A 24,944-nucleotide genomic window follows, 5' to 3' on the forward strand; every position below is an offset into this window, starting at 1 on the left:
AACCGACTCCATGATTATACGCGGAGCCTCGGCGGCAAACCCATAACTAGCGTTACGTCATCTTCGATGATGAGCATCGTGCTGCAAAAACTCTTCAAATCTCTCATCAGCCCCTAATTTTCGATGAATTTCCTTGTTGAACAGGAGACAAATCTCATTTTTTTCAAATGGGTCTATTTGTAGACCACTCGAAAGGTTCCTCCGTTGAGCTATGGCCATGAAGAACCAGACGATCCTGAGCAATCGCTGGAGGGCGCAAAGCGCGAGGTCTGACGACTGTACATCTTCACGCTATCGGCGCGGGCTACTGCTATCAAGCTGAAGCTGTCGCCACTAATTTAAAATGCTCGCCCGTCCTCCCCTACGCGCAGCAACGCGTTGCTTTGCCCTCTCCTCGATTCCTCTGCACGCTCGTGCAACGTCTTCGTTCGCGCTGGACAAGAATATCTTCAACCCTGCACTCTATCAAAGAGTTCAAGATGTCTGGCTCGGCGGAGTGAATCCCAATGGCGAAGAAGTCAACATGGACCTCGTGCGCATATGGTTCATGGGCACATCAGACGAACGACTCGCCCTCGACAAGAAATGCAGCGACAACTTCCTCAATGCACTCGATGCCATTGGCCCTGCAAAGCTCGCTACACCGACCGCCGAGCCCTTTCTGTTCCAATTGAGCTCGCTTGCAAAGAATGATTCGAAAGGCGATGGCGCAGAAGCAGCTTCGGCAGCGCTGGGTATCGCCATCCTCCTCGACCAGATGCCGCGCAACATCTTCCGCACAAACGAAGGTCTTATCAAGGTGTACACGCACTACGACAGGATATCGCAAGCATTCATTCGCACGCTCTTCTCGCCCGCGAGTCCTATACCACGACCCGACCAGCATCCACTCTGGCGCAATTCGATGGCGCATAGGATGTGGTTCTACATGCCGCTGTGTCACTCGGAGGACGTCGAGGTGCACAAGCAGCTGGATGAATTGCTCGATGATCTGCAGGTCGATTTGGATGGCCAGGTCGGATGCGCCGCGTCGAAGAAGTTGCTCGAGGGGCAGCTCAAGGCGGAGAGGAAGCACCGGGAAATCATCGATAAGTTTGGAAGATATCCGCATCGGAACGGCGCCCTGGGGCGGAAGAGCACAGATGAAGAGATCAAGTTCATGTCAGAAGGCGGCGCGACATTTGGAGTTGCGCAGGACAAAGAGAAGGAGAAGGAGGAGTTGTAGATACTCAATGTCAACCATCTTACGAAGGAGCTCATTTTCTTCAAAAGCTACCCTGACAAGAGGTCTTGGTTCATCTTGCTACAAATGTACAAGCGGTTTTCAGCAAGCATGCAGAGACATTCGCCAATTGAAATTGGCTTAGTTGGCTACAGTGCCTATAAACATTGATATCTCTCATTGAGAGCAGTGCATCAAATCCGAAATGTTGTGCTTGGAGCTGGCGACCTAGCGCTCAAACAAAACATCTATATCTTTCGTACATCGGACCGTTATGGAGGCAGTATGTGAACGAACCGTTTCAAACAGATGCAGTGCAAAGAACGGTGGATAGCAATAAACCATCGTACTACGCTCCCGTAGTGCCAAATATTAGGACCGCTCTACGTTAGCATCATACCCGCTTCCAATACAATGTCAGACTGTTAAGCATGTTCCTTTGCGCTATCCAACACAGTCGAAAAAATACATCTGTCACTCCAGCCTGCAAGCGAATCAAAGCAGTCAGTCTCTCAGGTAGTAGAGAAAAAAATGGTCGTAGAGCCTGAATTACTTGAGACAGTCAGAGTTTAGATACGCGTCCTTCGCGATTGAATGAGTTTACTGCGGTCTGCAATGCTCGGCCTCTTCCTCCACATATTGACCTTGTGTTTCCTAAAACATGTGAGAACTCAAACTCCACATTTCCAAATGTGTTCGAGTCGTTCTTAGCCGTCTTGAGTCTGCCGGTCCGTGTCCTTGTTGTTCTAGCACAAAAAGTCGTTCCTCAGCCCATTCCCAAACTTCACAAGTTACAAAAAAGGGTCCTGCCGCGACTCGAACGCGGGGCCTCTCGCAAGAAAGCTTAGTTACCCTAAGCGAGAATCATACCACTAGCTAATAGAACGTTAGATGCTTGTTGTAACAGGTTTGACGTGGAGTGACTTACACCACAGGACCGTGTACTACTTGTTGTAGTTCTTGATGAAAGTATGGACTAATAGTTAATAAATATTACCAACAAAAATTTTGTCCAACGCGCATTGAAGCGCTCGAAGGGCTGTAAGCTCAGAGTTGCAGAATTCACAGGCTCCGGGCCCTAGTGGGGACATCGTAGCTTGATAATGCTGTCAACAGATAAGAAGCACCGTTGTGATTTCATGTCCTAAAGCAGAGAATCGAAGGAATGGGGGTTTGACGTTCGATGAACTTCAATTGTTGTATGGCACGCTCCGGAATGTCATAGAGGGAATCGACAAACATCAGAATACGAGGTTTGGAGAGGAATTGACCGTTGATTGTCGAGTATGGGCCTCCAGGACCTCGGAAAGCTAGGTACCAAGAGTGGACTGCAACTGAAAAGTCAAGGGGTGGACGTAAATTGATGGAACTGCGATTGTTTGTACTTCAGAGGACAGCCTTTGAGATGGGCAACCATTGTTCGGCTTTCGTCAGGGCTAGGCTAGGGGTAGCCGCAACTGTACTACTTCGGTTTCCCTCACTCACAGCTCCTTCTTTCAACCGAGATTCTTTGGAAAGAACTCACTCAGCTCTGCAACTTTTGTAGTAAGCACCAGAATGTAACTCCATCCGTTGATTTTCCAGGCTGGGGGTGGAGGTGTGGCTTCTCTGGCAAACCTCGGTGTTGCGTCCGCCCGCTCATTAACGTTTTGAATGAGCCGAACAGCACAACGATCACTTCACACAACACTGATCATTCAGGATCCTGCGATATGCCAGGAAAGAGGGTTGCAGGGTTCCAAATGTCCAGTATTTGTTAAATTCGCTCTGTCGGGGCGATCCCCCTTCATATGTCAAGCTCAGTCGCCACAGGACCCTGCGCGATTGCGATGCCAGTTGCGCTAGACTGTGGAACTGGTAGGATTTCGAATCGGCGACGTCAACGTATCGAGCTGGACTCTACACCGCAATGCTCGGTGTCGACCTCCATAGGGATCCCAGCACCACCGCAGTCACATTGACCAATCTAGAGGACTAAAAACGCAATATGGTGCGCCTGTGTGTGCCTGCTGGTATGACATGTCCCAGGAAACCTCGTGTAGTAACTGACATCACGTAGGCGACGACCAGCATGCTCTCACGCGCAGACCACGCCTTGGTTTCTCCGCCGCAGAACCGTCTCTGATTTACTCTCCGTTTCGCGCCTGTCTCATCGCTACTGGCTTTACAGCATTCACTTCCATACTTGGGCTGGCACGACCCGGCACCTTCCTACGTAACGCTGCCTTCTGTGGATTGACCGACGGAGCGTTAACAGCATTGGGTATGTACGGGAGACATGAGCTCAATCGGGGTGTGTTCAAGCTGGATGGATTAGAAGACCCCAAGCCCTTCAAGCTATGGGAGCGAACAAAACAGTGGACTCTGGAAGATGCCTCTCTTTTTGGAGGCGCGATCGGGCTTCTGATTGCATCGAACCCACGAATGCTTCCCGGTGCCACTGGCATGTCCCGGTTCTTCGGTGCTACAATCGCGGGTTGTGCTATCGGAGCGAAAACAGCAGAGTGGGCATTCGCGCCACTCCAGGCGCAACGCATAGAATGGGCACTTACGATGCAAAGGCGAGCACATTATCAGCGGCTTTCGCAGGACGAGAGAGCGAAAGCGTCGCTCTCGCGGTTCGGACAGGCATTGCTGATGTCGGACACTGGCGACAGCCCCCTCATGCGGATACTGAGCAAGCCATTCGGAGGCTTGTCAGGACCGGGGAATTCCGGCAGTGCTCCAGCCGTTCATGGCCACAAAGATGCGCAGGTGGAGGCTATGCGACAGATGAAGATCCAGCAGGGGCACGCAAAGCGATTCGTCGTCATGCTGGCCGAGTTCGAAATGGACGAGCTAGCAGCACCTGACTACGAGGGCGGCCACCGACAATACCGCATGGACGCAACGGATACAGACCTGGAAGCATTGCAAGAGCATTTGGAAGATTTGAACAAACTACAAGCCGAGGAAGTCAAAGAGCTAGCGTTCGTGTGGCAGGAGCTGGCACCCAAAGAACACAAGTTGCACCAGCTACCACAGGAAGATCCCGAGAAGGAACTCACACGCCGCGAGCTACAGCTACTCAATAGTATCGCGACTCACACCAGCGTCCGATTGGCTGTTATTGCGTATGCACAGGCCGATGCCCGTAAGCGACTTGCCCAGATCAGAAACGAGGACCCAACCGCGATCTCGAAGATACGAATGTCTGCGTCAGGCGAGTCGACCTCGAACGAAGATTTTGACGAGAGCTACGTACCACAGAGGGTCGCTGCACGCATCCGCAAGCGTTGGGAGAGCTGCAGGACTGATGCGGCACAGATCGAGCACATGCTTTCCCAGTTTGATGAACTGAAAGCTCAAGGGTTGATGCACGGTCTTATGGATGCCGCCACTAACGAGTCAGTTAAGAACATCAGAGAAACCCAAGCCCAGCTAAATCTGAACATTGTCGCGACAGAAAGGCTGCTGAGAGCTTATGAGGACCGGATCAGCAAGGTAGATGCAGGACTGAGCAAATGATCGCCATGCCTAGTGGAGTCGTCACCATACGAGAACCTTCTGGATGCCAGACCGAAACCTCAGACACATCGTGCGATTGCCTACTCATAGCCACTCATATGGTGGCTCCTGCCATCGCGACACCAAGCCGTCAGACCTTGCTGTGGTCGCATTGGGCCGATTGCATGCGTTGCAGAGACAGGCTGCTTGAGGGTTCAAGTTCAATCATTCTATTGCACAGGTTGACGGACGACGGGAACGATACAACACCATGCACTCATGGCGAGAATAGGGTCTAGGCTGAGATAAGTTCTACTGTGTTGCATTCACGATTCTAATTAAGGCGCCGAATGTTCTTGCTGCTACTAGTGCGAATGGTGAAGCGAATAGTTCTGTGTTTGTTTGTTTGCTTGTTGCCCTTTTCGTCACGTCTGAGCCCACTTGCGCCTACTTCAACATCACCTGCACCTTTTAATCACTCCCACTCAACCAACATGGCCAGACTCAACCAACCACCAGACCCTTTGTACACCACACCACTCAATGACCGCACTTCCAACGTGCTTGCCGACGGTCAAACCAACATGTCTTCTTCACCTCCACTCCGCGCTCTCTCTCTTGAGAGCAGCCTCCAGTCACACGGCAATGACAACCTCCCCGCTTCACCACCGCGCCAAGGCTCTGATCGTCCTTCGCTCTCGCCTGCTGATTGTCGCACTCTTGAGAAGATCCTGCGCGACGTCGCCTCGCCCCCGGCGACTCCAAGCCCGGTCGAGCAAAACGACCAGCTATTCCTTAACGGCCATCATGGCATTACAAACGCAGCTGATGAGGAAGAGGACTATCATTCTGTTGGCGGCGAAGCTACCGACACCGGCTATGAGGACGATGACGACAGCATGGAGCTCAGCGAAGGCATTGAGGATGTCATAGTTAAGAAGGCCATCATCTCACTTGGCGAGCCTGTCTCACCATCTGCGTCCAAATCTGACCGCCGCTTGCAAGAAAGCATTTCGACGCATGATGAGAAGGAGAAGATGAGGTACAGTAGCGGCCGCCGCTCATCGACGAAGCGCGCAAAGGTGAAGCGTCCAGAGCATGAACGCACCACACGACTTGATGCCCTTGATGCTCTTGGTGGCGACACCATTGAAGACGTCACGACTATTCCCGACAATCATGCACCACCACCACCACTACGCTCATTAGATATTGGTCACAGCGACTCAGGCCGTCAAGCAGTACCTGATGATGTTCAGCAGCTCAACCGTATGCGCCTCTCTATGGGGAAGGTACTCGAACAGGAGCTTGTGGAGCAAGAGCAGACAGAGGGTAAGGATGAGTCTTCTGTCTTCAATACAAGCTCACTTGCGTCTGAAGACAAGGCAGAAAATCCATATGAGTCTGAGCTCGATGGATTCGATGCAGACAATGAGCGGACGCAGCAGCGATTCAGTCTCGGTATCTCTGGAGCTCCACGCAGGAAGGTGAGTAAGATTGACTCTAGCAAATATTTACCCAAACTCTTGGTCAAACTAATACCGAAATAGATTTCACGAATCCATGCAATAAAGCCCGAAGAGCAGGTATCTCCTGCTATCCCACAAACAAGAACAGCCGAAACAGCCGTCCTAGTCCCAAGCACGCCGACGCCTTCCGTCGAAAAGCCAGAGCCAGCCCATATGCAGATCGCGACGAACCAGACTGTCCCCGAGACACCCTTCACCAAAACGCTGAGCTACTTCAAGCAACACAAGGGCGCCGAGAACTCTCCATCAAAGAAGCGCCGCAACACTGCTTTGCTCAAAGAGATCATTGAGGTCGCCGGAGATGTCACTAATGTGGAGGTTAGAGTGGACATCCCAGAATGGGTCGAGGCGCAGCCTGTGATGGAAGATACAAGCTTGTCGACGGTCACATCTGCTCTAGCGGACTTGGAGGCTATGGTAGGGTCCAGTGACGTCGTTAAAGCAGCAGGCGCCCCTGCTCAGCAAGAAGAAGACTATGTCCAGGTCACTGCGGTTGTGGAGCTGACAAGTGACAAGGACGACATTGTTACAAAGCCAGCAATAAGCGAAGATCAGAAGCAGATCATTCTGTATCCCCAACATCCTGCATTCATCAACGTTATCAGCATGGTTCCAGCTACCATGTTCTGGGCCACTGCTGCGCCGGTCGTCAAGTACACCGGCATCGCTGTTGGACTGCTCATCGACAAGCTGAGAGACACTTACCTCTAGGACGGGGGAGGTATTCAGCTGGGTGATAGCTCAACTCTTGTACTGAACGATCTCGGCCCAAGGAGCATGTAAAGATGTACAAAAGTAGATGGGGAGAAACGAGAACAATGTAACGCTATTTCGTGCAGCAGGATGCCGAAGAAACTCTAGATCTACATGAAGCCGGAACGCCAATGCTATCCATGACACAAAATGCTTCGCTTTTTCTCTCCAAACTAGATGTTCATCTCCTTGAGGTCCTCAGCAACCTTGAACGGCGCCTCAGTCTTTGCCTTGATCTCATCAACTGTGACGCCCCTGGCATGCTCCCGCAATGTCAAACCCTCAACATGGTCGACATCGAAGACAGCAAGATCTGTAATGATAGTTGACACGCACTTGGGCCCTGTAAGAGGGAATGTGCACTGGTTGAGAATCTTTGGGTTTCCCTTCTTGTCAACGTGCTCCATTGTGACGATGACCTTGGTTTGTGTAGGGTTCGCCACGAGGTCCATGGCGCCGCCGATGCCTTTGACTTTACCGGGGAGCATGAAGTTTGCGAGATCTATCACGTCTTAGTCACGAAGCTTCCAGTGTGAAAGAGTGGAGAACTTACCCCCGAACTGGTTGACCTGCATAGCACCCAACATAGCTACATCGATCCTCCCAGACCTGATCATACCAAAACTCTCGTGGCTACCGAAGACCGATGCACCGCTGTTCAGCGTAACAGTCTCCTTGCCAGCATTGATCAGATCCGGATCCTCCTCACCGGGCTTGGGGTAGCGGCCCATACCCAAGATACCATTCTCGGACTCGAGGATGATCTCAGTGCCCTTGGGGAGGAAAGCAGGTGCAGCAAGCGGCATACCAATACCAAGGTTGACGTACATGCCATCCTTCAACTCCTGCGCAGCGCGCTTGATGATGCGCTCTCGCTTCTGGCTGGCCTCAGAGCTGCCCTCAGAGATAGCCTTCTTCTGCTCCTCGGGGCTCTTGTAGAAGACTGTGCGCTCGATCTGCTTGCCCTCGGTGCTCTTGATGACCCTCTTGACGTAGATACCCTGGAGGTGAATATCCTCAGGGGCGATCTGTCCGTCCTCGACGATCTCATCTGCCTCAACAATGGTGATCTTTGCGTTCTTGCCCATGGCTTCGTTGAAGTTGTTTTGTGCCTTGCGGAACTGGCAGTTCCCGAGGCGATCGGCTTTGGCGACCTTGACGAAGGCGTAGTCACCGAAGATGGCTTCTTCGAGGATGTAAGGCTTGCCGTTGAATTCGCGGGTTTCTTTGGGAGGAGCCATCTTCGCGATGGTACCGTCGGCGTTGTAGCGGACAGGAAGCTCACCGGTTTGGACTGCATCTTATAAGTATTTATGAGCCAACCAAGTCTTTGAGTACGCGTACCAATTGTGCCATACGCTGCCGGTGTGTAGAAAGCTGGAACACCAGCAGCACCAGCAGCGCATTTTTCAGCAATGGTACCCTGAGGTGTCAGCTCGAGGCTGAGCTCACCCTTCAGGTACATCTGCTCGAAGACCTTGTTGTCACCAATGTAACTTGCGACCATAGTGCCAATCTGCCTTGTTTTCAAGAGCTGACCGAGACCAACACCGGGCATACCGGCGTTGTTGCTGACGACTCTCAGGTTCTGGACGTCTGATCGATCGCGTAGCTCGTTGATCAATGTGTTTGGTACGCCAGAGAAACCGAAACCGCCGACCAGCAATGTAGACTCGGACTTCATATCCTTGATGGCTTCTTGTGCGGATGGGAAGATCTTGTTGATCGCAGGTCGTGCTGTTGTAATGGAGAAGAAGCGCATGACCTTGCCATTCCGGCGGCCTGCAAAGTGAAATGTGCGTTGCATTGTGAGAAAGTTCTTGGTATACTGTTCAGCGAAAGCCGAATGTTACGGGCGCGGAGTGGTTGTGTTAGTAACTCGACAGTCCATTCAAAGTCCAATTATGTTAGGTATGCGAATGCGGGAGCCGAAACTCAATCTCTAGAACAAATTGTGATTGACGTTTCTTGGGATGCAGCGCGACAATATGGGCGATTCTATCTCACGAGCGGAGAGTTTCATCGTGATCCTAACTGTATTGGGACCTCCGATACACTTGCCGTGCCGACGCCGGTAGAGCTCTCGCAGTCGGAAAAAGGTCGATAGTTCGGGTGGATAAGTGCTTAGCCGCGCCATCCTCGGAAATGTTCCAGTACCGTGTCATGATTGGCTGCGGAGTGAGTCGGAAGAAGACAAGACATGCGGATAAGGACATATTTTCCACGTTACAGTAGTTCAATTGTTGGCCATGTGATTTCGTGATGTTCTTCGCGTGTGCCACAGGTATGCGTGTCGCGTGTTATCCAATCCTGGAGTGACTCAGAGCACTTAGTAAAGACTTCGAAGGATATGTTTCACTGGGTTTCAATGATCAGTGATCAATTATAGTGGAGGTCAACGGGGTCGCTTACAGTTCACAAAGTCCTTGTGCTCCTTATCGCCGTGCAGTGCACGAGATGCAATGGCGTCTTCCTCCTCCTCGCCGGCAGGCACATTGTACTGCATCATGTCAACTTCCCTCACGGTGTGCAGCATATTTACGACGTACGGCTGTCAGTGTAGTCTTCAGACCGAGCTCTTCCACCAGTGTAGCAATTGCGTCCGCAACGACCCGTGCATCTTTGACGTTGTCGCCAGCACTTTCTTTGCCGATGTAAGGAACAATCCGCGCAATTTGCTCCGCTTCGTCGGCATTGCTCGCTTTCAGACGCACGACTGGAGCTAGACTTAGACAGCTTGTAATGCCGTGAGGAATGGCGTAAGAGGCGCCAATGGCATGTCCGATACTATGGCTCAGCCCGACACCACCGTTGAACAGGAAGGGAAAGAGAGAGGCGTAGCACGCAAGAAACAGCTTCGAGCGGATCTCGGCGTTGTCAGGGCTCACTTTTGATTGCGGGAGGTAGGTGAACAGATCCTTGATCGCTTCAAGGCACAGTCGCTTGGTTGGTATCTCAGGTGCGAGAGGGTGGTACATCAGTTCCACAGCATGGTCGAGTGCTCGCATCTGTAATGCAATGAGCACAGCTCAATTGAGTATCTTTAATGACCTACTCCAGTACTCAACCATAAGCTCATTGGTGTGTAGATGGCATTCTCGCCGTCGTAAATGACGGCTAGATGGCGGATATCAGCATCTGTCTCCTACAGGTGAATATAATAGCCTACCTGTGGGTACCTGTTCAGGATCGCTCACGGATATCTTATGCCCCTCATCAGTGGTGAAGCCTGCATTTTGTGTAGTCTCTGCTACTGAGAGAGTCGTGGGAATTGCAATGCTCGAGACCCATCGCCCGGTCTCTTTGTGGATGTTGTGGGCGATGGCTTTGGCTGAATCGATTGGAGAGCCTCCTCCTACAGAAACGAGTATGTCGCAGCCTGACTTCGACATTATTGCAGTCGCGTCCCTGATGAGCTGAATTGGTCTGCACCTGATCAGTTCGAAACCTCACTTTCGTCTGATCAGACCTACGCATGTTGCCCAATTCTGTAAAACGTGCCCCCATGCATCTGGTCCAGATGCTTTTCCACATTCTTGATAACGGGGGTCTTCTCGTAGAGTGACTGACCTGTAACGACGAATGCTTTTGTACCACCCAGCTGCAATATCACCTCTTTCAGTTGGCTGGTTGTACCTGAGATAAATGATTAAAAGTGCCAATTACAAATCGGCGAGACTGACCATTTCCGTACAGCATCAATTTGGCTGGTGATGCCCGGTAGATGCCTGCAGCTGAGCTATCGCAAATGGAACCTTGTGCATCGCTCGGCAGCGCCATCTTGCCAACTTAAGCCTAGATAATTGGTTCTGGGCTTCAGGGAACATGCAGTTGCAGTCAAGCGGGATGTTCTGGTGTTGGCCGGCAATGACGATGCAAGCACAGCAGGCACGCGGGGCACCGTGGAGACGCGGGTTGCCCCACCTGCACTTGCACCTGACCACATCCTTCGACCTCATCAAGATACTTCAGATATCTTGTTCACACGAATATCACCGTGCGACGGATCATCCAGAAGACTATAACTACGCTCTGGTTTCTTACCGTCTTTCTGGACGCTCATAATACTGTGTCAACGATGGCGACTACTGACGCAAACGGCCGCAAGGGTGCAGAGTGGACCAAGGTAGTGAGCAATAGCTTATATCTATAAAGACTCTCGTATCGCCCATCAATCATGCCACAAGCTCGCAGCAATACCGCAGAGGCAGCAGGACAATGCGACAATGACCGGTTCTCCCAATCCCAGTATTACTCTTGAGGACGCACAAGCAACGAAACGGCATCGCCGTCTGCGACAGGGTTCGAGCACGTAGGTTTGCTTTATTGTGCGATCTCGAGTGGACAGTGCTGACTCCATCGCAAAGGACGCTGCAGGATCCCATGGGCTTTGTCTCTCCTGTCCCTGCCAGCAGAACTTCGGAACTGGTTCTACGGATACGTTTTACAAGGATGGGTCTTTGCAATCAGACCGAATTCCAAACAAAAAAACGGCGCTGAAACAGACATCTGGTCTGCCGACACTGACCCGTACCAGATATTAGAATGACGCTCGTGGCCTCTCAAGAACTCCTCGTCGAATGAGCTTGGCTTACCGTACACCTGCCGACAGATCCATGCTGAGACAAAGCATCTGCCTTGTGGCCCGAGTACGGTCTTGTGTGAATATCGTGCGTTTCCTCGCGCGTGGACTGATTTTTTGAATCCACAGCTGTATCATGCTCGTACCCTACAACTATGCACGTACATGCCAGCCGGCATCATTCTGTCGAGGGTGTGGCTGGATTTTTTCTCACAATTCAACGACGTCAAGAAAGTCGAGATACATTAGCAATTGCGAGTGCCGTCCTGGGGTTCAGAAGAGGATCACTTGTCTGCTGTGGTCGCTGATGAAATTGACATGCGCAAGAAAATTGTTAAGGCTACTTCTGCTGCATGCGAGATTAGCTTCCATTGCACTGTTGTTTGGGAGTGAAGGATGGCTTCTACGCAAGAAAAGACGCACTCGATGGCTACTTCAAAGTGGAAGACGTAGTCTACAATCCATGCGTCAGAAGGGAACGCAAAGCGAAGGTCGGGACATGGCTTGTTGACGTCGGGTCGCTCACCGCTCAACGCGCGCCCATTCCGGAACATGTAAATATGCCACCGGAAAAGTGCAGAGCTTGCGCCGGATGCAGAAAAAGCTTGTTGGCCTAGGTTTCGAAATCCGACGAACCGGATAATACGCAGTCAAACCAAGCACACGTGGGCGATTCGAAGCCAACGAGTCATCGCAGATGAAACTCGTCAAGGCTGGCGCACTTCGTGCAAGGCTGTTCGTTAGTGTACGACCGGCAACATTTCAGCCTCCAATGCAAGACATGAGACTGAAAATGCCTACATTCGCCGCATCCGGTTGCTTGGTGCCGAATGTGTTGGGAAGGCCAGCTATTCTGTCGAACCTAGATCTTGGCTTGATCTTAATAAGGTCGAAAGTCGAGAGCATCGGCGGCTTCCTAGCGATGATGGTTTTGTTATGGAAGTTTCGGCCCTGAAAATCCTTGAGCGCTTACGGCTAAGAGTGGGGCTTACACGTTAACATCACTCCACTTAGCGTCTGAAGCAACAGCGCCACCGACCTTCCAACATCATCGTCATGTCTTTCGATCAGAGCTAGGGACAAGCCGGGATGAAATCTTCGCGAAGATTTGTCGCCAAGTGTGACACTTTGATTGTATCATAGAGGGCGAGGGAGGCGAGAGTCTGCCTGTATAAGGAGTACATTTGCGCATCTTGCATTTGATCATTCTACACCGTCCAAGATTCGAGCAAGAGCATTACACCTTCAAGCTACAGACCTCCAAAAGACACTTCAACCACTACATATTGCACTATGCCTTCGTTCAAGGGTAAGCTTCACCTTTTCCATCTCTCCCAGGTTTATTCTAACGATCATTTCAGACTCCGTCTCTTCTACTCCTGCGGGCCCCTCATCAGCACCCACCCCTGCCTCGACTGTCCCCACTCAGTCTACACCCGAGACTCTCCACGGAGCTACTACAGCTCTCACTGGTCAGGGTCTCAACCTGTGCCCTCACTGCTTTCGTGAGATGTCGCACTGCACTGAGCGCTTCGAGTTCGCTTGAACGCATTTTCAATCAAACTATCGCCGGGCATGTGTAAAAAAAAATCGCCCGAGGAAGAACCTTTCATGTCGCTGACGGATGGTGAATCATTCCAATGAGACTGTCAGGGCTACGAGCTTGACTGCGGACGGAAAGTTGGACTGGGCATTTACAGGCGTTTGCTTGCTGCACTGACACGACGAATTTCGCATCTAGATTACTTTAGGTTCAAATTTTGCAGCATATATCTCGCAGCATAGAGCAAGATGGAATCACATCTCAATCTTATTATCATCAATATATTATATGTTGTGTCACTTCTTCGTTCGTGTATGCTCCCTCTTTTGCATTGAGGTATGCTAGCTTTCGTCCTCAGAAAAAGAGAGGGTAGGCGTGCTGGTAAAATTTGGCCTCAGTGATATCCAAATACCTTTATTGGCACTGAAATTACCGCACTCATCCAACTCTCACAGCCTTGACTTCCGCAACGCTCCCTCAACACTCTACGATTGACCTGCCCGCAAACTTCAAGATCGATGCAAAGGTGATACTAACGAAGTAGCAAGTTGTCTCGCTAGGCGACGGAATGCTGGACGCCATCCTTTCTGGTGTATTTTCAAATGGTGAGCGACACTGTAGTGCGGTACTGGCTGATCAGCAAAGTGCCAGAGATGCACGCCTAGCTATACACCGCTAGAGAGGATACATGTAGGATTCTTGGCCTTACGTGCCCTATACCAAGAACTCAATCGGGTACATGCTATCGTCGATAAGATCAGAGCGGTATCTGAGATTCCCAATCTTCAAGTTGATGTTCATTAGTGGAACATGGACGGCTAGAGAGGAACATAAGCATATGTGCAGAGGTCGGTTGCGACTCATCGTCCTGTATAACCTCCGATAAAGTTATCATCGAGGTCAGTGGCCAATATAAGTCTTAGTGCATCCTTCAGGTTCCAGGCTAGGCGTTGATGGTAGTGAATAAAGATCGCCGCGACGGCAAGACCCATCTGCCGCTAAGCTTGACAGCTAAGACGAAACAACACTAGTGCATTTCCTTATCTAATTCATACGTCACGCGAAGTTGCATTGGTGACGCGACAAAGGCTGCGAGGGGCTGATATCATGCAGCAGCGCACCGCGATGCGGTTCCTGCAGGGTTCCCATCTATTCCACTCAATTGCTGCCCATTATGTGTGGCATCAGCTGCATTGTCAGCCTTGATCGCGCCCAGGGGCACGCCGCCGATTGCCTTGATGACACGAAGACTTTGACGACGCAGCTGGATGACAGCCTTGAGCTGATCAAGCATCGAGGCCCTGATTCGAGAGGTCAATGGATCAGCCCTGACAACAAAGTTGGTACTCTGTCCTTGCAACCTTCCAGAATTATGCAGTACCGTCAATTGCACTTGGAAAGCATATGCTGACGCTCAACGCAGCTTTCGGGCACGTCAGGCTAGCCATTAATGATCTTTCGCCTGATGGCGCGCAACCTTTCCATGATGAGGATGACAACATCCATGCAGTCGTCAATGGAGAGCTCTACGACCACGAGGCCATCCGTGCATCATTGGTCGAGAAGACAGACTACAAATTCAAGAGTCGCAGTGATTGTGAAATCGTGATTGCGCTGTACAAGTACTACGGCTTATCTTTCCTGAGCAAACTACGCGGAGAATTTGCCTTATGCATCTATGATGCACGCACTCAACTCTTCATCGCGGCAAGAGACCGCTATGGAATCAAGCCGCTGTTCTACACTTTTGTGAACGATAAGCTGTTGGTTGCTGCCGAGGCCAAGGCCTTCTTGCCGCTGGGTTGGAAGCCAAAGTGGGATGTTGCAAGCTTGAAAGAGGCAGGATGGAATCACGATGCTCGCACCATCTTCAAGGGTGTTAGAAAAGTAAAAGAATTGCAATGCGCGGACGGACGGTGACACTAATTCTTCCAGGTCCGCCCAGGCCATTACTTCACGTGTCAATCTTTCGACAATGTCGAGTCACGACCATACTGGGATATTGAATATCCATTAAAGGTACGAGCCGCGTATTCTACATCTAGTCTGCTGAACTGACACAACGTCAAGACCCTCACAGAGCTGCGATCCGATCAGGAGATGATCGAAGGCGTCAGAGAACAGATGCTAGAAGCGATCCGTATGCGCCTTCGTGCCGACGTCCCAGTTGGGGTCTACTTGAGTGGTGGCATAGATTCATCGGTCATCGCTGGCATGGTCACCCATCTGGTCAAAGAGCAAGGCGAGCGAATGGGTAACGACAAGGAGACTGAGCGTGTCAGCTGCTTCAGCATAGCATTCGATGAAGACAGTGGCTTCGATGAATCTGCCATCGCAAATCGTACAGCTGACCACCTCGGCGTCAAGTACTACAAGAAGCACATGAATGAGGCGGAGCTTGCGGCTCGCTTTGAAGACGCTACTTGGCACTGCGAGCATCACAACCCCGATCTCAACTACGTCGGGAAGTATGCACTCTCTGAGGTGCCGCAAGAGCTTGGTTTCAAGGTTGTGTTGACCGGAGAAGGTGCAGACGAGCAATTCGGTGGATACCCGATGTACCTGCCTGACTACCTCCGCGAAGCTGACTTGGCATACCCATCAAATCCACTCCCTGAGGATGTGCGGAAAGCACGATGCGTACAGACCGACGAAGAGGCGAGTGCTTACTACGAATCGATTGGCGCAGATGGTACGAATCGTGGCCCATCTCTTCCACGACGCATGCTTAACGACATCACGACCGTGTCGTCCATGACGGCCTTCTCCGCCAACTCGCTCTTTGCAGACTGGACAAGCAATTATGGCGCGTGCGATCCACAGCTGACCATCGCTAACTCTGTCGATGGACGTGTCAGAGATGTGATGAACGATGAGTGGCATCCGCTCCACACGGCGCTTTACGTGTGGCAGAAAGGCCATCTTTCCAACATCTTTCTGTCGTGTCTGGGAGACAGAACAGAAATGGCGCACTCAATCGAGGCTCGGACGCCTTTCCTAGACCATCACTTGACCGAGTACGTCAACGCGCTCCCCCCGAGTGTCAAGATCAGGTGGGATGCAGAAGAGAAGAGGTTCGTGGAGAAGTGGATCTTACGAGAAGCAAGTAAGCCCTTCATCACAGAAGAGTTGTATAAGAGGAAGAAACACGTAAGTGGTAGTAGCTGTACCTATCAGCTCAAAGTGTGTAAAAGATGCTGATCAGACACAGCCATATTCTGCGCCGACTACCTACCCAGAGAACGGTCCGCTACAGAAGCTGCTCGCTGTATTGTTGACGAAAGATAGAGTCGAAAAGCTCGGCTTTCTTGCATGGAGCAAGGTCCAGGTGCTTGTTGACAAAGCCTTCGGGCAAAAGGACGCCAATGCAATGCGATTTGCATTCACTGTGGCACAGTGGGTTGTCATTGGGGAACGTTTTGGGATCGAGACGGCGGATCCAGAGTCTGTTGGCATATCTTGAAACCCTTGAATGCCTTTGGTACTGGGGCTTGTCAGCTTTGTGACCTTCTACGTCTTACACCCTGAATAAATGCTTTTCGGTCCTGACCTCGTTCGGCTTTGAATGAACGTCTTCCTTCCACAGTATGCTCAATTATTGGCTCTCCTTTGTCACTGCGCCTACGGCAAGAACAATTGCTTTTCGTTCAATGACGTACAATCAATGACCGTCTCCAATATCTTCCGCCATACGCACCGACTGCCTCCAGCGTCAGACACGATGAACACATAGATCGGCAAGCGCTGATGGGCTCCGAAGTATCTGCAGTAGAGACATGACAGTTTCAACCATTCCTGCACGACGTGGCTGGTACTAATATATAAAACCTCGGTTGATAAAGAAGGAATGGGAGTTATTCTTGCAAGATCTCAAGATGTCATGGCTGATGAATAATGGTGTCAGCACTGTGCATGCATTTCGGTGCTTCGAGACTGCGAAGCGACTAATGTAGTCTGGGGTTAGAGACACAATCAGCCAAGCAAATGAGTCTGTCAGACCATTCCCGGTCAAGGACGAGAGAAGGGCGATTTAGGCAGGCGTGTTTGGTGTCGCACACGAAGCTGCAAAGTAAACCTAGGTCACCTGCTGTACGTTACCGTAAAAAGTACAGTGGGTGCTAAATGGTCACATTGACTCGACCAAGATACATTGGAGTAACTCAGAGTGTAGAGGTATTCAATTACGTAAGTATCACTTCGGCTCCGATCAAGTGAGTAGAGAATCGTCCCCACTGAAGGCTATCAGTGTTTCCCATCATCTGTGAGGCTCAAGACTCCATATACCAGTAACGTAAGAGCAAACGCGCTCAGTCCGCTGGGGGGCACCTTCATCAGTCGCCTTCATCTGCAACCTTTAGCGCTAGTTTTCCCGCGAGCATTCCAGAACCGAACCTGGACTCCAGAAGGCGTTTAATGCGCAAGATGCAAGAGATTAGGTGAGAACACGTACTAATTGCGATTTCATTTCTAATCCTTGTGGCCAAAGCACTCAGCAAAATGCGACGGTCTCTCCACTACTGCGTCTATCTCCAGAGTTCAGAAACCTTATCTACCGATTGATCTTCGCGGGATTACGCTGCGCTTACTCTTACAAGACGTAAGCCCAAGTCATTGTGCGACCTCGAATTGTCCACACGCTGGCTATTGTGCTCGTCTGCCAGCAGGTCTACGCAGAAGCCGCGCTCTGTCCCATCTCCTCGATGACACTCAGCTTCAGCATCTTAGCCGGGGATGTTTCGACTCTCTGCACTAGGCCTGGTTTCGACAAGCGAGTGTAGTTGTTATCAACATGGCCGCCAATCGTATCTTTGACATACCCAAGGAGGTCTTCAGGGCGATCAAAGTGATCCGCCCTCGAATCTGGCGCTCGGAGTAAATCAAATGGTGGGACAAGCACTAAACTGGCACCCGTCTCGCTCTCATAGGGAGGCCGGACATTATTTTCGAGCTAGAAGATCAGCGCGTCAGGCCTCCAGGTAATTTTTGACCTTACCGAGGGGGCAATACAGTAAGACTATGCTTTTATTGTATGTAAGCTGTAGTGGTAATCGAAAATCACAACGCAGAGTTCAAGGGCAACGAGTTTCACAGTTACTCACATATCCTCTCCTCCGGGTGAAGGCGTTTCCACTCCCAAACGATTTTCAATGCCCAATTCCGCCGACCATCCTCTACCAATCTTTCGAGAAGAGTTAACCAAAGCTTTCTTCCAAGTGTCGCCTCCTTAGAAAGCGCATATCGGACGTACTCTTCCGAAGCAGTGGCCTTGAAGATATCGATGAGCTCTTGCGTACATTCCTTGACAGCAATATCCTCGGCCCCGCTCCACATATTCATCGGCGGTCGGTACGCGCAAAACTTTGGCGCAAAGCATGCAAAGTCCCAATCTACTACGCCTGTGATCCCGATCGAGGAATTATTTAAAACCTCGGCGATGATGTTCCGTTAGGCCAGGTCGCTATGCACAAGATGGAAAGTGTCACCCGGAAAGCCACGCCGCTCAAGTGAGCGAAAAAGACCTTTTAGCTGGCTCCAGACGGTGAACGTCTTTTCGTCTGGCCAGTGCTCGGTGTCAAACTTTACCCAGAGATCCACCAGCGTGAGCATAAAAGTCAGTGGTGTCCGATCAGTACGTACCCTCAGTGAGAAAGCTCGCATCGAACGGGAACTCGAAATGTTTCATCGGTATCCGGCTTGAGCAAAGTCGTCTATCAATACCGTACCCATACTCTTCGGTAATGTTACCCGCGTAAGGTGCTGTAACTTCCGCCAGGCTCTCAATGAGCTTTACAACCTGCTTGAACGAAGAGATATTGTGCGCTTCATGTACAATCGCTGTTGACCAATTCCTGCAGCGAGCGGCCCCGAAAACGCGTCTCGATAGTGTACGGCGCATTGAGGACGTTCGTCTTCCCAAGATCAAATCCGTCAATCCCCGGGATAGGAATACCGAGCTTTCCTTCCAAGCCACCAAGAACCGCGATATTACGCCGCATATCTACATCCTTGTCACCAGCACTGCTGATGCGAGGAATGCGGACGACGTACTTTTCTTCTTATTCGATGAAGTGGCCTTCATCTTGACCACTCGCCGAGTGAAAAGCGATGAGCTTGAGCATTGGGACTGTGAGGCCGACGACATCGTGGAAGGAACCTGCGCCTACATGCTCGACTTGAAAGTCCTCAGAGCACGCGGCTTCCGGGAAGAGTTGGGCTGCGAGCATCAAGACTTTCTGGCACAAGATGCTCTGTTCGCGTTCTTCGGGCGCCGCGTCGAGGGGTTCTACGGTTGCAATAAAGGGTTGAGGAGAGTCGTCTCGACGACGAGCAACGTGCCACGATTGGTGAAAGGCCTGTCGTTACTTGTCTGCTTCAGGTGGAGACTTGTCAAAGATTTTGCTGAACGAGTCGGTGCTGGATGATGTTTCGCCTGATTTGCTAGAAGATGGACGTTTATCTGTTCGCAGACCATCTGAAGGAATCAGCCTTAGAGCGTTTATCTTTAGAACGGGGTTGACTTGATGCATCGAGCAGGGTACTTTTGCCAACTCGCAGGTATGAGCTGGGGAAATCTTGCGTTGCGCAAGCCATATCTTTGTGTTGTTCCACAGCATGGAACAGTTGAACAGTGTTGAGACATAGTTAGCAAATACTAGACCTGCACAGTGCATTCAGCTGTTACATTGTTCCCTAGGAGATGGAGGTGGAATATCGACGGTGCCTTGAGTAGATGTTGGTAGATATTCCTTGCTGTCACTCTTCGACCAGGTCTTCAAGTCCAGCGAACCAATTCTCTCATACTTGCAATATAGTGAATCGTCCGTCATGTGTAAGTTTGCTGGAACACCTAATATCCCACAGTACTCGTACAATCGCTGGTCTACACATGAGGCTTAAAAAGAGTGTATCTGGTCGTTCCTGTATCCCAACTCCTCCAGGATTCCCTTTGTCTTCTTGTCACCCTTGAGCGCGGTCTCCATGGCAGGCGGCCCACACACGAATACTTTCCCGTCCTTCGACTGTGTGACCTCAGACAACAGCTCTTTGGACACGCGGCCCCTCCGGAATGTCGATCCCTCGGCTGGTTGACTGACAGCGTACACAGCCTCGAACCTCCCCGGAAAGTCATTCTGAAAACCGTCGAATTCCTTCTTCAGCACAATATCCTCTTCTGAATTTGCAGCGTATACTAGTGTGATCTTGGTCTTATCCTCTGGGTTGCTCAAGATGCCTCTTGCGAGCTGGTAGATAGGCGTGATACCAGAACCGCCAGCGATCAGTGTCACATGCGGCACGCAGTTGGGTTTCCACTGATGGCTCCGTAGTGCGGCCACGAACAGGAGACTATCGCCGGGTGACAGGGAGTGTAGGTGTGTGCTTTGTTTGCCGCCGGGATAGCGCTTGACCAGGAGATCGAGCTTTCCGGGTTCATCTGAGGGAGACACTGGGGTGTAAGGTCGTGCAACAGGCGTCCAGCTGCCTTTTGGCCAAGAAGCTGTGAGCACCGCGGCTGTTACGATGTCAGCACCTAAACTTTGAGTTGCTCTCCAGAGGTACTTACATGTCAAGGAGAGGCCACTAACGTCGCTGTCGTGCGGCAGCTTGAATCGGAGAAGCTTTGTGTTGTGGTTCACTTGTTCGCTGCTTTCGAGTGGTAACGAAACAAAGGCTGGAACTCGCCCGAACACTTTTGCTGGAGCTCCTGTGTCTGCGTGGACGCTGCGAACGAAAGCGTAGCTGGTACCACCTATCGCAACACCGGCGAGGATTGCTGTTGGTCGGACGAGTCGTAGCGAAAGAGCGGACATGATGGAGTAAGGTGGATGATGTCTCAGTGCAGGGGTGACTAGTTGTTGGTTCTTTGGTTGGGCAATGAAGTGCTCAAGGGCATGTACCAGTGCGGTGTAATTATTTTGATGCAGACAACAGGCAGGTGCCAGAGACCATTCATATACTCCGACTTCGTCATATAGTGTCGGAGGTTTCCAACATGTTCCGCCGTCTAGTGGACCTAACGATATTTTCACAAGTATCGGCGCCGGGGTCCAGGGTAATTGGTGCAGCCAGTCGGTGCATCATTCGGATATCCAGGAGAATCTGTCCGCTCGGCACAACGCTGGCTATACCCCGGCAGAATTTGAGGTGTTCTTATGTTATGGCCCTAGCTTACACGCTAATTGGCGGAGTATGCCGAAGGCGTTGGTGCTGAGACACTTTGTAGCATCCTTCCTGACACAGACCAGGCCGCCCGACTTGGCTAGACATAGCCCACAAAACGATCCGCACTCCTGTAGGGCTGAACAGCTTCGAATCCGTATGGTGTAGCTGAGAGGGGTCATAGTCAGCCCGTGGCCAAACGACGTTGACTTCAAAGTTTGCTCGCGAAGGTGACGCGGTGGTTCGAATGAAGTTGTTGGTCGTGTGGTGCTGCTGGCGCGCTGGCTCACGGCCGACTTTGGGCTCGGACTTTCGGGCTTTGCGGCATGCCGTGTCCACCGGGTCAGTGCACGCGTCGGGTCAATGCACGCGATTACCAAAACACCCCCAAACCCTCAACACCACAACTTTACGAAATGATGTCAGTTTCTGATGCGCTTAAAATGGCACGCGCAACTGCACCAGGCAAAAAGATGTGCTACTAAACACTTGCTAATCAGACAGGGTTATTGCGTTCAACGTTGTCGCGCAATGACGGAGGCGTTATTATCCCCTGTGCAGACCAGCAACAATAAAAGCTTAACCCACAACAGGAGCGTGGGCTTTGTACTTATATAGAAGAGCTTACTTAGCGTTATCTACCACCTACAAGGCAAATAATAATAAAAATTGCTGCAGAAATAGCTGATAAGAGTGTTTGCAATACCTACTTCCTCTAACGTACATGTATAACATACCTGACGGGTGAGTCGACCAGACAGGTGAGTCAACCACTCTGCCAAGACCCCACCACAATTTCTATCTACAACACAATGCCACAACAACAACGCGAAGTAGGACTGTAGGACCCTTAAAGGAAGCAAGAATACAGCTTGACCTCTTAGCTCTTAAACAAGACGCAACACTCACGCTGTGACGCGCTGCAGCCCTCTATAACGCGCCTTATAGGACACTACGCAATTAATACGCTAGACAACCTACACAAGCTAATTATATGCCTAAATTAAGGAATTTAGACAAGAACAAGGAGGAGGTAATTATTTAGCATATACTTAACCTAGCTGCAAGGGGATTTCCCCCTAGCTAGCTGCAGTGGCTGATATAGCCAATTCTTTGCGCAAAGGGCGTAATCTAGGCTATATTAGCACAAAGTAGCCTAACATATTTATTAAGCACTGCCCTAAGCTCTAAGTAAGGTTTAATTGCAAGTATAACTACAAGCAAGCCCCCTGCAAGGATCTAGAGAGTATATAAGGCTAGTTCTGCCTTGTAGAGAATACTAAAGCTAAGCATAGCATCCTAGACAAAGACATATATAACTTTAACAAGACTAGGTTTATAATAGGCTAGATATTAATGGTCTAACGACGCAGGCAAGAAGAGAGACATCCAGAATAGGTGTGAGTCCGCTACAAGGCATATAGGAGTGCTAGGATGATAAGAACACTAGGATATATTATCTATACCTAACGTAGATTATCACCGAGCCGGCCATATCACCAAACCGGCCATTTTCTCTTGGCACAACTAACACAAGTTACTGCAACTACAACTACTTGCTATTAAATAGTGACCTAGTATACTGCGTGCTTATATTAGATTTAGAAGATGTTTCTGCACCCTCCTAGCACGTTTGTGCGTTGTGTCTAGTTTTGCTGCAGTTCCCACAGCGCTGAACAGTTGACTAAGCTCCTAGTTGACTACCTCCACCCTAAGTCTTCTTAGATGGCTGAGCTGCTACACACGCCTCAGCAGCTACCTGCAATGCTGCTGGGCCATACTCAAGTGTGCCACCATGCTGAATCTGCTTTCTCTTACGCAATTTTCTCTTAGTTATTACTGCTAATTGCTCTTCAAGCTCTCGCACGCGGGCCTTAATAAGGACGTTTTTGTGCAGCATCTCTTCAGCCCCTTTTACAAGCTTTAAGAACCCCTCTTACGCTACACTTAGTAATTATTAGAAGGAGTTGCTTATAAGCTTAGATTAAGACCTAAACTTGTGTGTATTACTTAGTATCTTAGATTACTACAGTGTTTTAGGTAGAGGTACTGCTAGTAGGGTATGTAGCTGCACTTTAAGGCAATCTAACACTACCTACGTATTAGTAGGAACAAGCCCTAATACCTTAAAGGCCTTTTAGTAGTTAACCTTTGTAAATATATTAAGGAACACGTCCCTAAAGGCTAGTAGGAAGCCTTCCTTATTAATATAGAAGATGTGTTAGTATGCTAAGTCTTAAATATATTAGGAGTACTTGCACTTTAACAGCAAGAAATAGACTACATTAAGTAGCTAGAGGATATATAACAAGTAAGGTAGTATGTAGAGAGTAAGGATTTAGTTCTCTAGGTAATAGTCCTTAAACTCCTAGTTAAGATAGCTCTTATAGCTATCTAAGATAAGTAACCTATACACTCCTACCTAACACGTCTTTATATGCGTGTTAAAGTGCTTTAACCACTTAAGGCTAAGCGTGTTATTTGTCTAACTATTCTTAGAGACTAAGAGCTTCTAATTGTAGGGTATATCTGTCTCCTCATACTAGGCAGAGATGTGGACGCGTCCTTTGTAGATGATGAAAGGTGGGGTTGCATACCCAGCGGCGCAGATGCTCTGGATAACGGTAACCCACTCGCGATCACCTGGCTGAACAAGCTCTGGCCAAGCACGTCTCTCTAAGCCTGTTACAACCTTTAAAGACAAAGCAACGCCTATCTAGAACCTAGTTTTATTAAAGTTGTGCATGTTATTGTTGTAAATGCTATACTTAACTTAAGTATCCTCTACTAGCTTAAACTACACGCTAATTATCTTAGGATCTTCCTATAGTATCCTCTGTCTATCCTTAGCTTAATTAAAGGCCATTTTAAGCTTGTCTGAACGCGTCACAAGCCTGCTAGCCTATAGTTTGCTAACAGGCTCTTCACCACGCACACTAAGTATCTTATTAGCTATATCTGCCACCTCACATAGCTAGGGCGCAAATCCTCGCGAATTAAGGTTAAGTATATACTAGACAATTGTCTGCTCCTCTAGTATAGTAAGTTTCTAGCAATTAGCACATACGTCTAGTTAAAACGTGATATTGCAAAGGCAATTAGAGACCTGCTAATAAGGTACGTTCAACGCTCTAGCAGCGCTGCAGATACTGCGAAATTAGCTAGCATAGAAGGCCTAGATAGCAAGGATAACTCTGCCTTCTCTAGTAGTATTCTGAAGTTGTTATTGTTAAGGCATGTTGTGTTAGGGTAAAAGGTGGTTGTGCCAAGAGAAAGTGGCCGGTTCGGTGATATGGCCGGCTCGGTGATAATCTACGTTATAGGTCTTGTACAAAAGGATATAGAAAAACTACTCTATAATACTATAGTTCCTTGCTCCTGTTATATAAGGATTTAGAGGCAGTTTAATGCAACCTTATGCTATGTGACAAGGGCCATGGTCATAAGTCGCTAGACCGTACTCTAATGGTATTGGGTCATTGTTCGCAGCGCGTTGTTACAAATATGTTACAGGCATAGAGTGTTAAGGATGTCTAAAGGCAGTTTAACAGGGCAATTAGGAGTAGACAATAGCTATCTATGTAAAGAAAGTAGGGGAAGGACTAGACTACTTTCTTCCTAGTCTAGAAGGACCTAGACAAATGTAGACTAGCTTTGTCTAAATAGGAAGCG

The 24,944-nt window shown here is 49.9% G+C and overlaps 9 protein-coding genes across 9 annotated transcripts; 6 read left to right on the top strand and 3 right to left on the bottom strand.

Moving 5' to 3' along the window:
- M421DRAFT_285538 (DUF924-domain-containing protein) lies at positions 1-1,337 on the top strand. Its single transcript, XM_033588964.1, has one exon. The coding sequence runs from the start codon at positions 344-346 to the stop codon at positions 1,223-1,225; it is 882 nt and encodes a 293-aa protein (XP_033452406.1). The 5' UTR covers positions 1-343; the 3' UTR covers positions 1,226-1,337.
- Positions 1,338-2,989: 1,652 nt separating this feature from the next.
- On the top strand, positions 2,990-4,894 carry M421DRAFT_285609 (uncharacterized protein). The gene is made up of 2 exons (XM_033588967.1): positions 2,990-3,234; positions 3,282-4,894. The coding sequence occupies exons 1-2, from the start codon at positions 3,210-3,212 to the stop codon at positions 4,727-4,729; spliced, it is 1,473 nt and encodes a 490-aa protein (XP_033452407.1). The 5' UTR covers positions 2,990-3,209; the 3' UTR covers positions 4,730-4,894.
- Positions 4,895-5,292: 398 nt separating this feature from the next.
- Positions 5,293-6,948, top strand: M421DRAFT_89513 (uncharacterized protein; the record flags this gene model as incomplete). The annotated part of the gene is made up of 2 exons (XM_033597774.1): positions 5,293-6,195; positions 6,259-6,948. 2 exons carry the CDS (start codon positions 5,293-5,295, stop codon positions 6,946-6,948), a joined length of 1,593 nt encoding a protein of 530 aa, XP_033452408.1.
- A 215-nt stretch (positions 6,949-7,163) lies between these two features.
- M421DRAFT_54180 (3-oxoacid CoA-transferase) lies at positions 7,164-8,752 on the bottom strand (the record flags this gene model as incomplete). The annotated part of the gene is made up of 3 exons (XM_033595192.1): positions 7,164-7,492; positions 7,544-8,284; positions 8,335-8,752. 3 exons carry the CDS (start codon positions 8,750-8,752, stop codon positions 7,164-7,166), a joined length of 1,488 nt encoding a protein of 495 aa, XP_033452409.1.
- A 567-nt stretch (positions 8,753-9,319) lies between these two features.
- Positions 9,320-10,770, bottom strand: M421DRAFT_1825 (alcohol dehydrogenase; the record flags this gene model as incomplete). The annotated part of the gene is made up of 7 exons (XM_033587904.1): positions 9,320-9,348; positions 9,403-9,490; positions 9,540-9,998; positions 10,046-10,107; positions 10,160-10,416; positions 10,464-10,626; positions 10,674-10,770. The coding sequence occupies 7 exons, from the start codon at positions 10,768-10,770 to the stop codon at positions 9,320-9,322; spliced, it is 1,155 nt and encodes a 384-aa protein (XP_033452410.1).
- Positions 10,771-12,670: 1,900 nt separating this feature from the next.
- M421DRAFT_416890 (uncharacterized protein) lies at positions 12,671-13,162 on the top strand. The gene is made up of 2 exons (XM_033591242.1): positions 12,671-12,881; positions 12,934-13,162. Exons 1-2 carry the CDS (start codon positions 12,866-12,868, stop codon positions 13,116-13,118), a joined length of 201 nt encoding a protein of 66 aa, XP_033452411.1. The 5' UTR covers positions 12,671-12,865; the 3' UTR covers positions 13,119-13,162.
- Positions 13,163-14,212: 1,050 nt separating this feature from the next.
- Positions 14,213-16,699, top strand: M421DRAFT_416891 (glutamine-hydrolyzing asparagine synthase). Its single transcript, XM_033591243.1, has 5 exons — positions 14,213-14,458; positions 14,539-15,002; positions 15,051-15,134; positions 15,186-16,265; positions 16,327-16,699. Exons 1-5 carry the CDS (start codon positions 14,290-14,292, stop codon positions 16,576-16,578), a joined length of 2,049 nt encoding a protein of 682 aa, XP_033452412.1. The 5' UTR covers positions 14,213-14,289; the 3' UTR covers positions 16,579-16,699.
- Positions 16,700-18,673: 1,974 nt separating this feature from the next.
- M421DRAFT_285717 (uncharacterized protein) lies at positions 18,674-19,731 on the top strand. Its single transcript, XM_033588969.1, has one exon. The coding sequence runs from the start codon at positions 18,896-18,898 to the stop codon at positions 19,535-19,537; it is 642 nt and encodes a 213-aa protein (XP_033452413.1). The 5' UTR covers positions 18,674-18,895; the 3' UTR covers positions 19,538-19,731.
- A 1-nt stretch (position 19,732) lies between these two features.
- On the bottom strand, positions 19,733-21,014 carry M421DRAFT_285723 (ferredoxin reductase-like protein). Its single transcript, XM_033588970.1, has 2 exons — positions 20,677-21,014; positions 19,733-20,625 (listed from the first exon to the last, which is right to left on the bottom strand). Exons 1-2 carry the CDS (start codon positions 20,921-20,923, stop codon positions 20,009-20,011), a joined length of 864 nt encoding a protein of 287 aa, XP_033452414.1. The 5' UTR covers positions 20,924-21,014; the 3' UTR covers positions 19,733-20,008.
- Positions 21,015-24,944: the final 3,930 nt, after the last annotated feature.

Source organism: Didymella exigua, assembly GCF_010094145.1.
Source record: "Didymella exigua CBS 183.55 unplaced genomic scaffold M421scaffold_4, whole genome shotgun sequence".
Taxonomy (NCBI): Eukaryota; Fungi; Ascomycota; class Dothideomycetes; order Pleosporales; family Didymellaceae; genus Didymella; species Didymella exigua.

Excerpts from the sequence above, each read along its gene's own strand:
- M421DRAFT_285538 (XM_033588964.1), top strand. The coding sequence starts at position 344 with ATGCTCGCCCGTCCTCCCCTACGCGCAGCAACGCGTTGCTTTGCCCTC.
- M421DRAFT_285609 (XM_033588967.1), top strand. The coding sequence starts at position 3,210 with ATGGTGCGCCTGTGTGTGCCTGCTG. Across the intron at positions 3,235-3,281 it reads GCGCCTGTGTGTGCCTGCTG|GCGACGACCAGCATGCTCTC; the intron begins GTATGACATGTC and ends GACATCACGTAG.
- M421DRAFT_416891 (XM_033591243.1), top strand. The coding sequence starts at position 14,290 with ATGTGTGGCATCAGCTGCATTGTCAGCCTTGATCGCGCCCAGGGGCAC. Across the intron at positions 15,003-15,050 it reads TCTTCAAGGGTGTTAGAAAA|GTCCGCCCAGGCCATTACTT; the intron begins GTAAAAGAATTG and ends TAATTCTTCCAG. Across the intron at positions 15,135-15,185 it reads ATATTGAATATCCATTAAAG|ACCCTCACAGAGCTGCGATC; the intron begins GTACGAGCCGCG and ends CACAACGTCAAG.
- M421DRAFT_285717 (XM_033588969.1), top strand. The coding sequence starts at position 18,896 with ATGAGCTTTACAACCTGCTTGAACGAAGAGATATTGTGCGCTTCATGT.
- M421DRAFT_285723 (XM_033588970.1), bottom strand. The coding sequence starts at position 20,923 with ATGTCCGCTCTTTCGCTACGACTCGTCCGACCAACAGCAATCCTCGCC. Across the intron at positions 20,626-20,676 it reads TAGTGGCCTCTCCTTGACAT|CCGCGGTGCTCACAGCTTCT; the intron begins GTAAGTACCTCT and ends ACATCGTAACAG.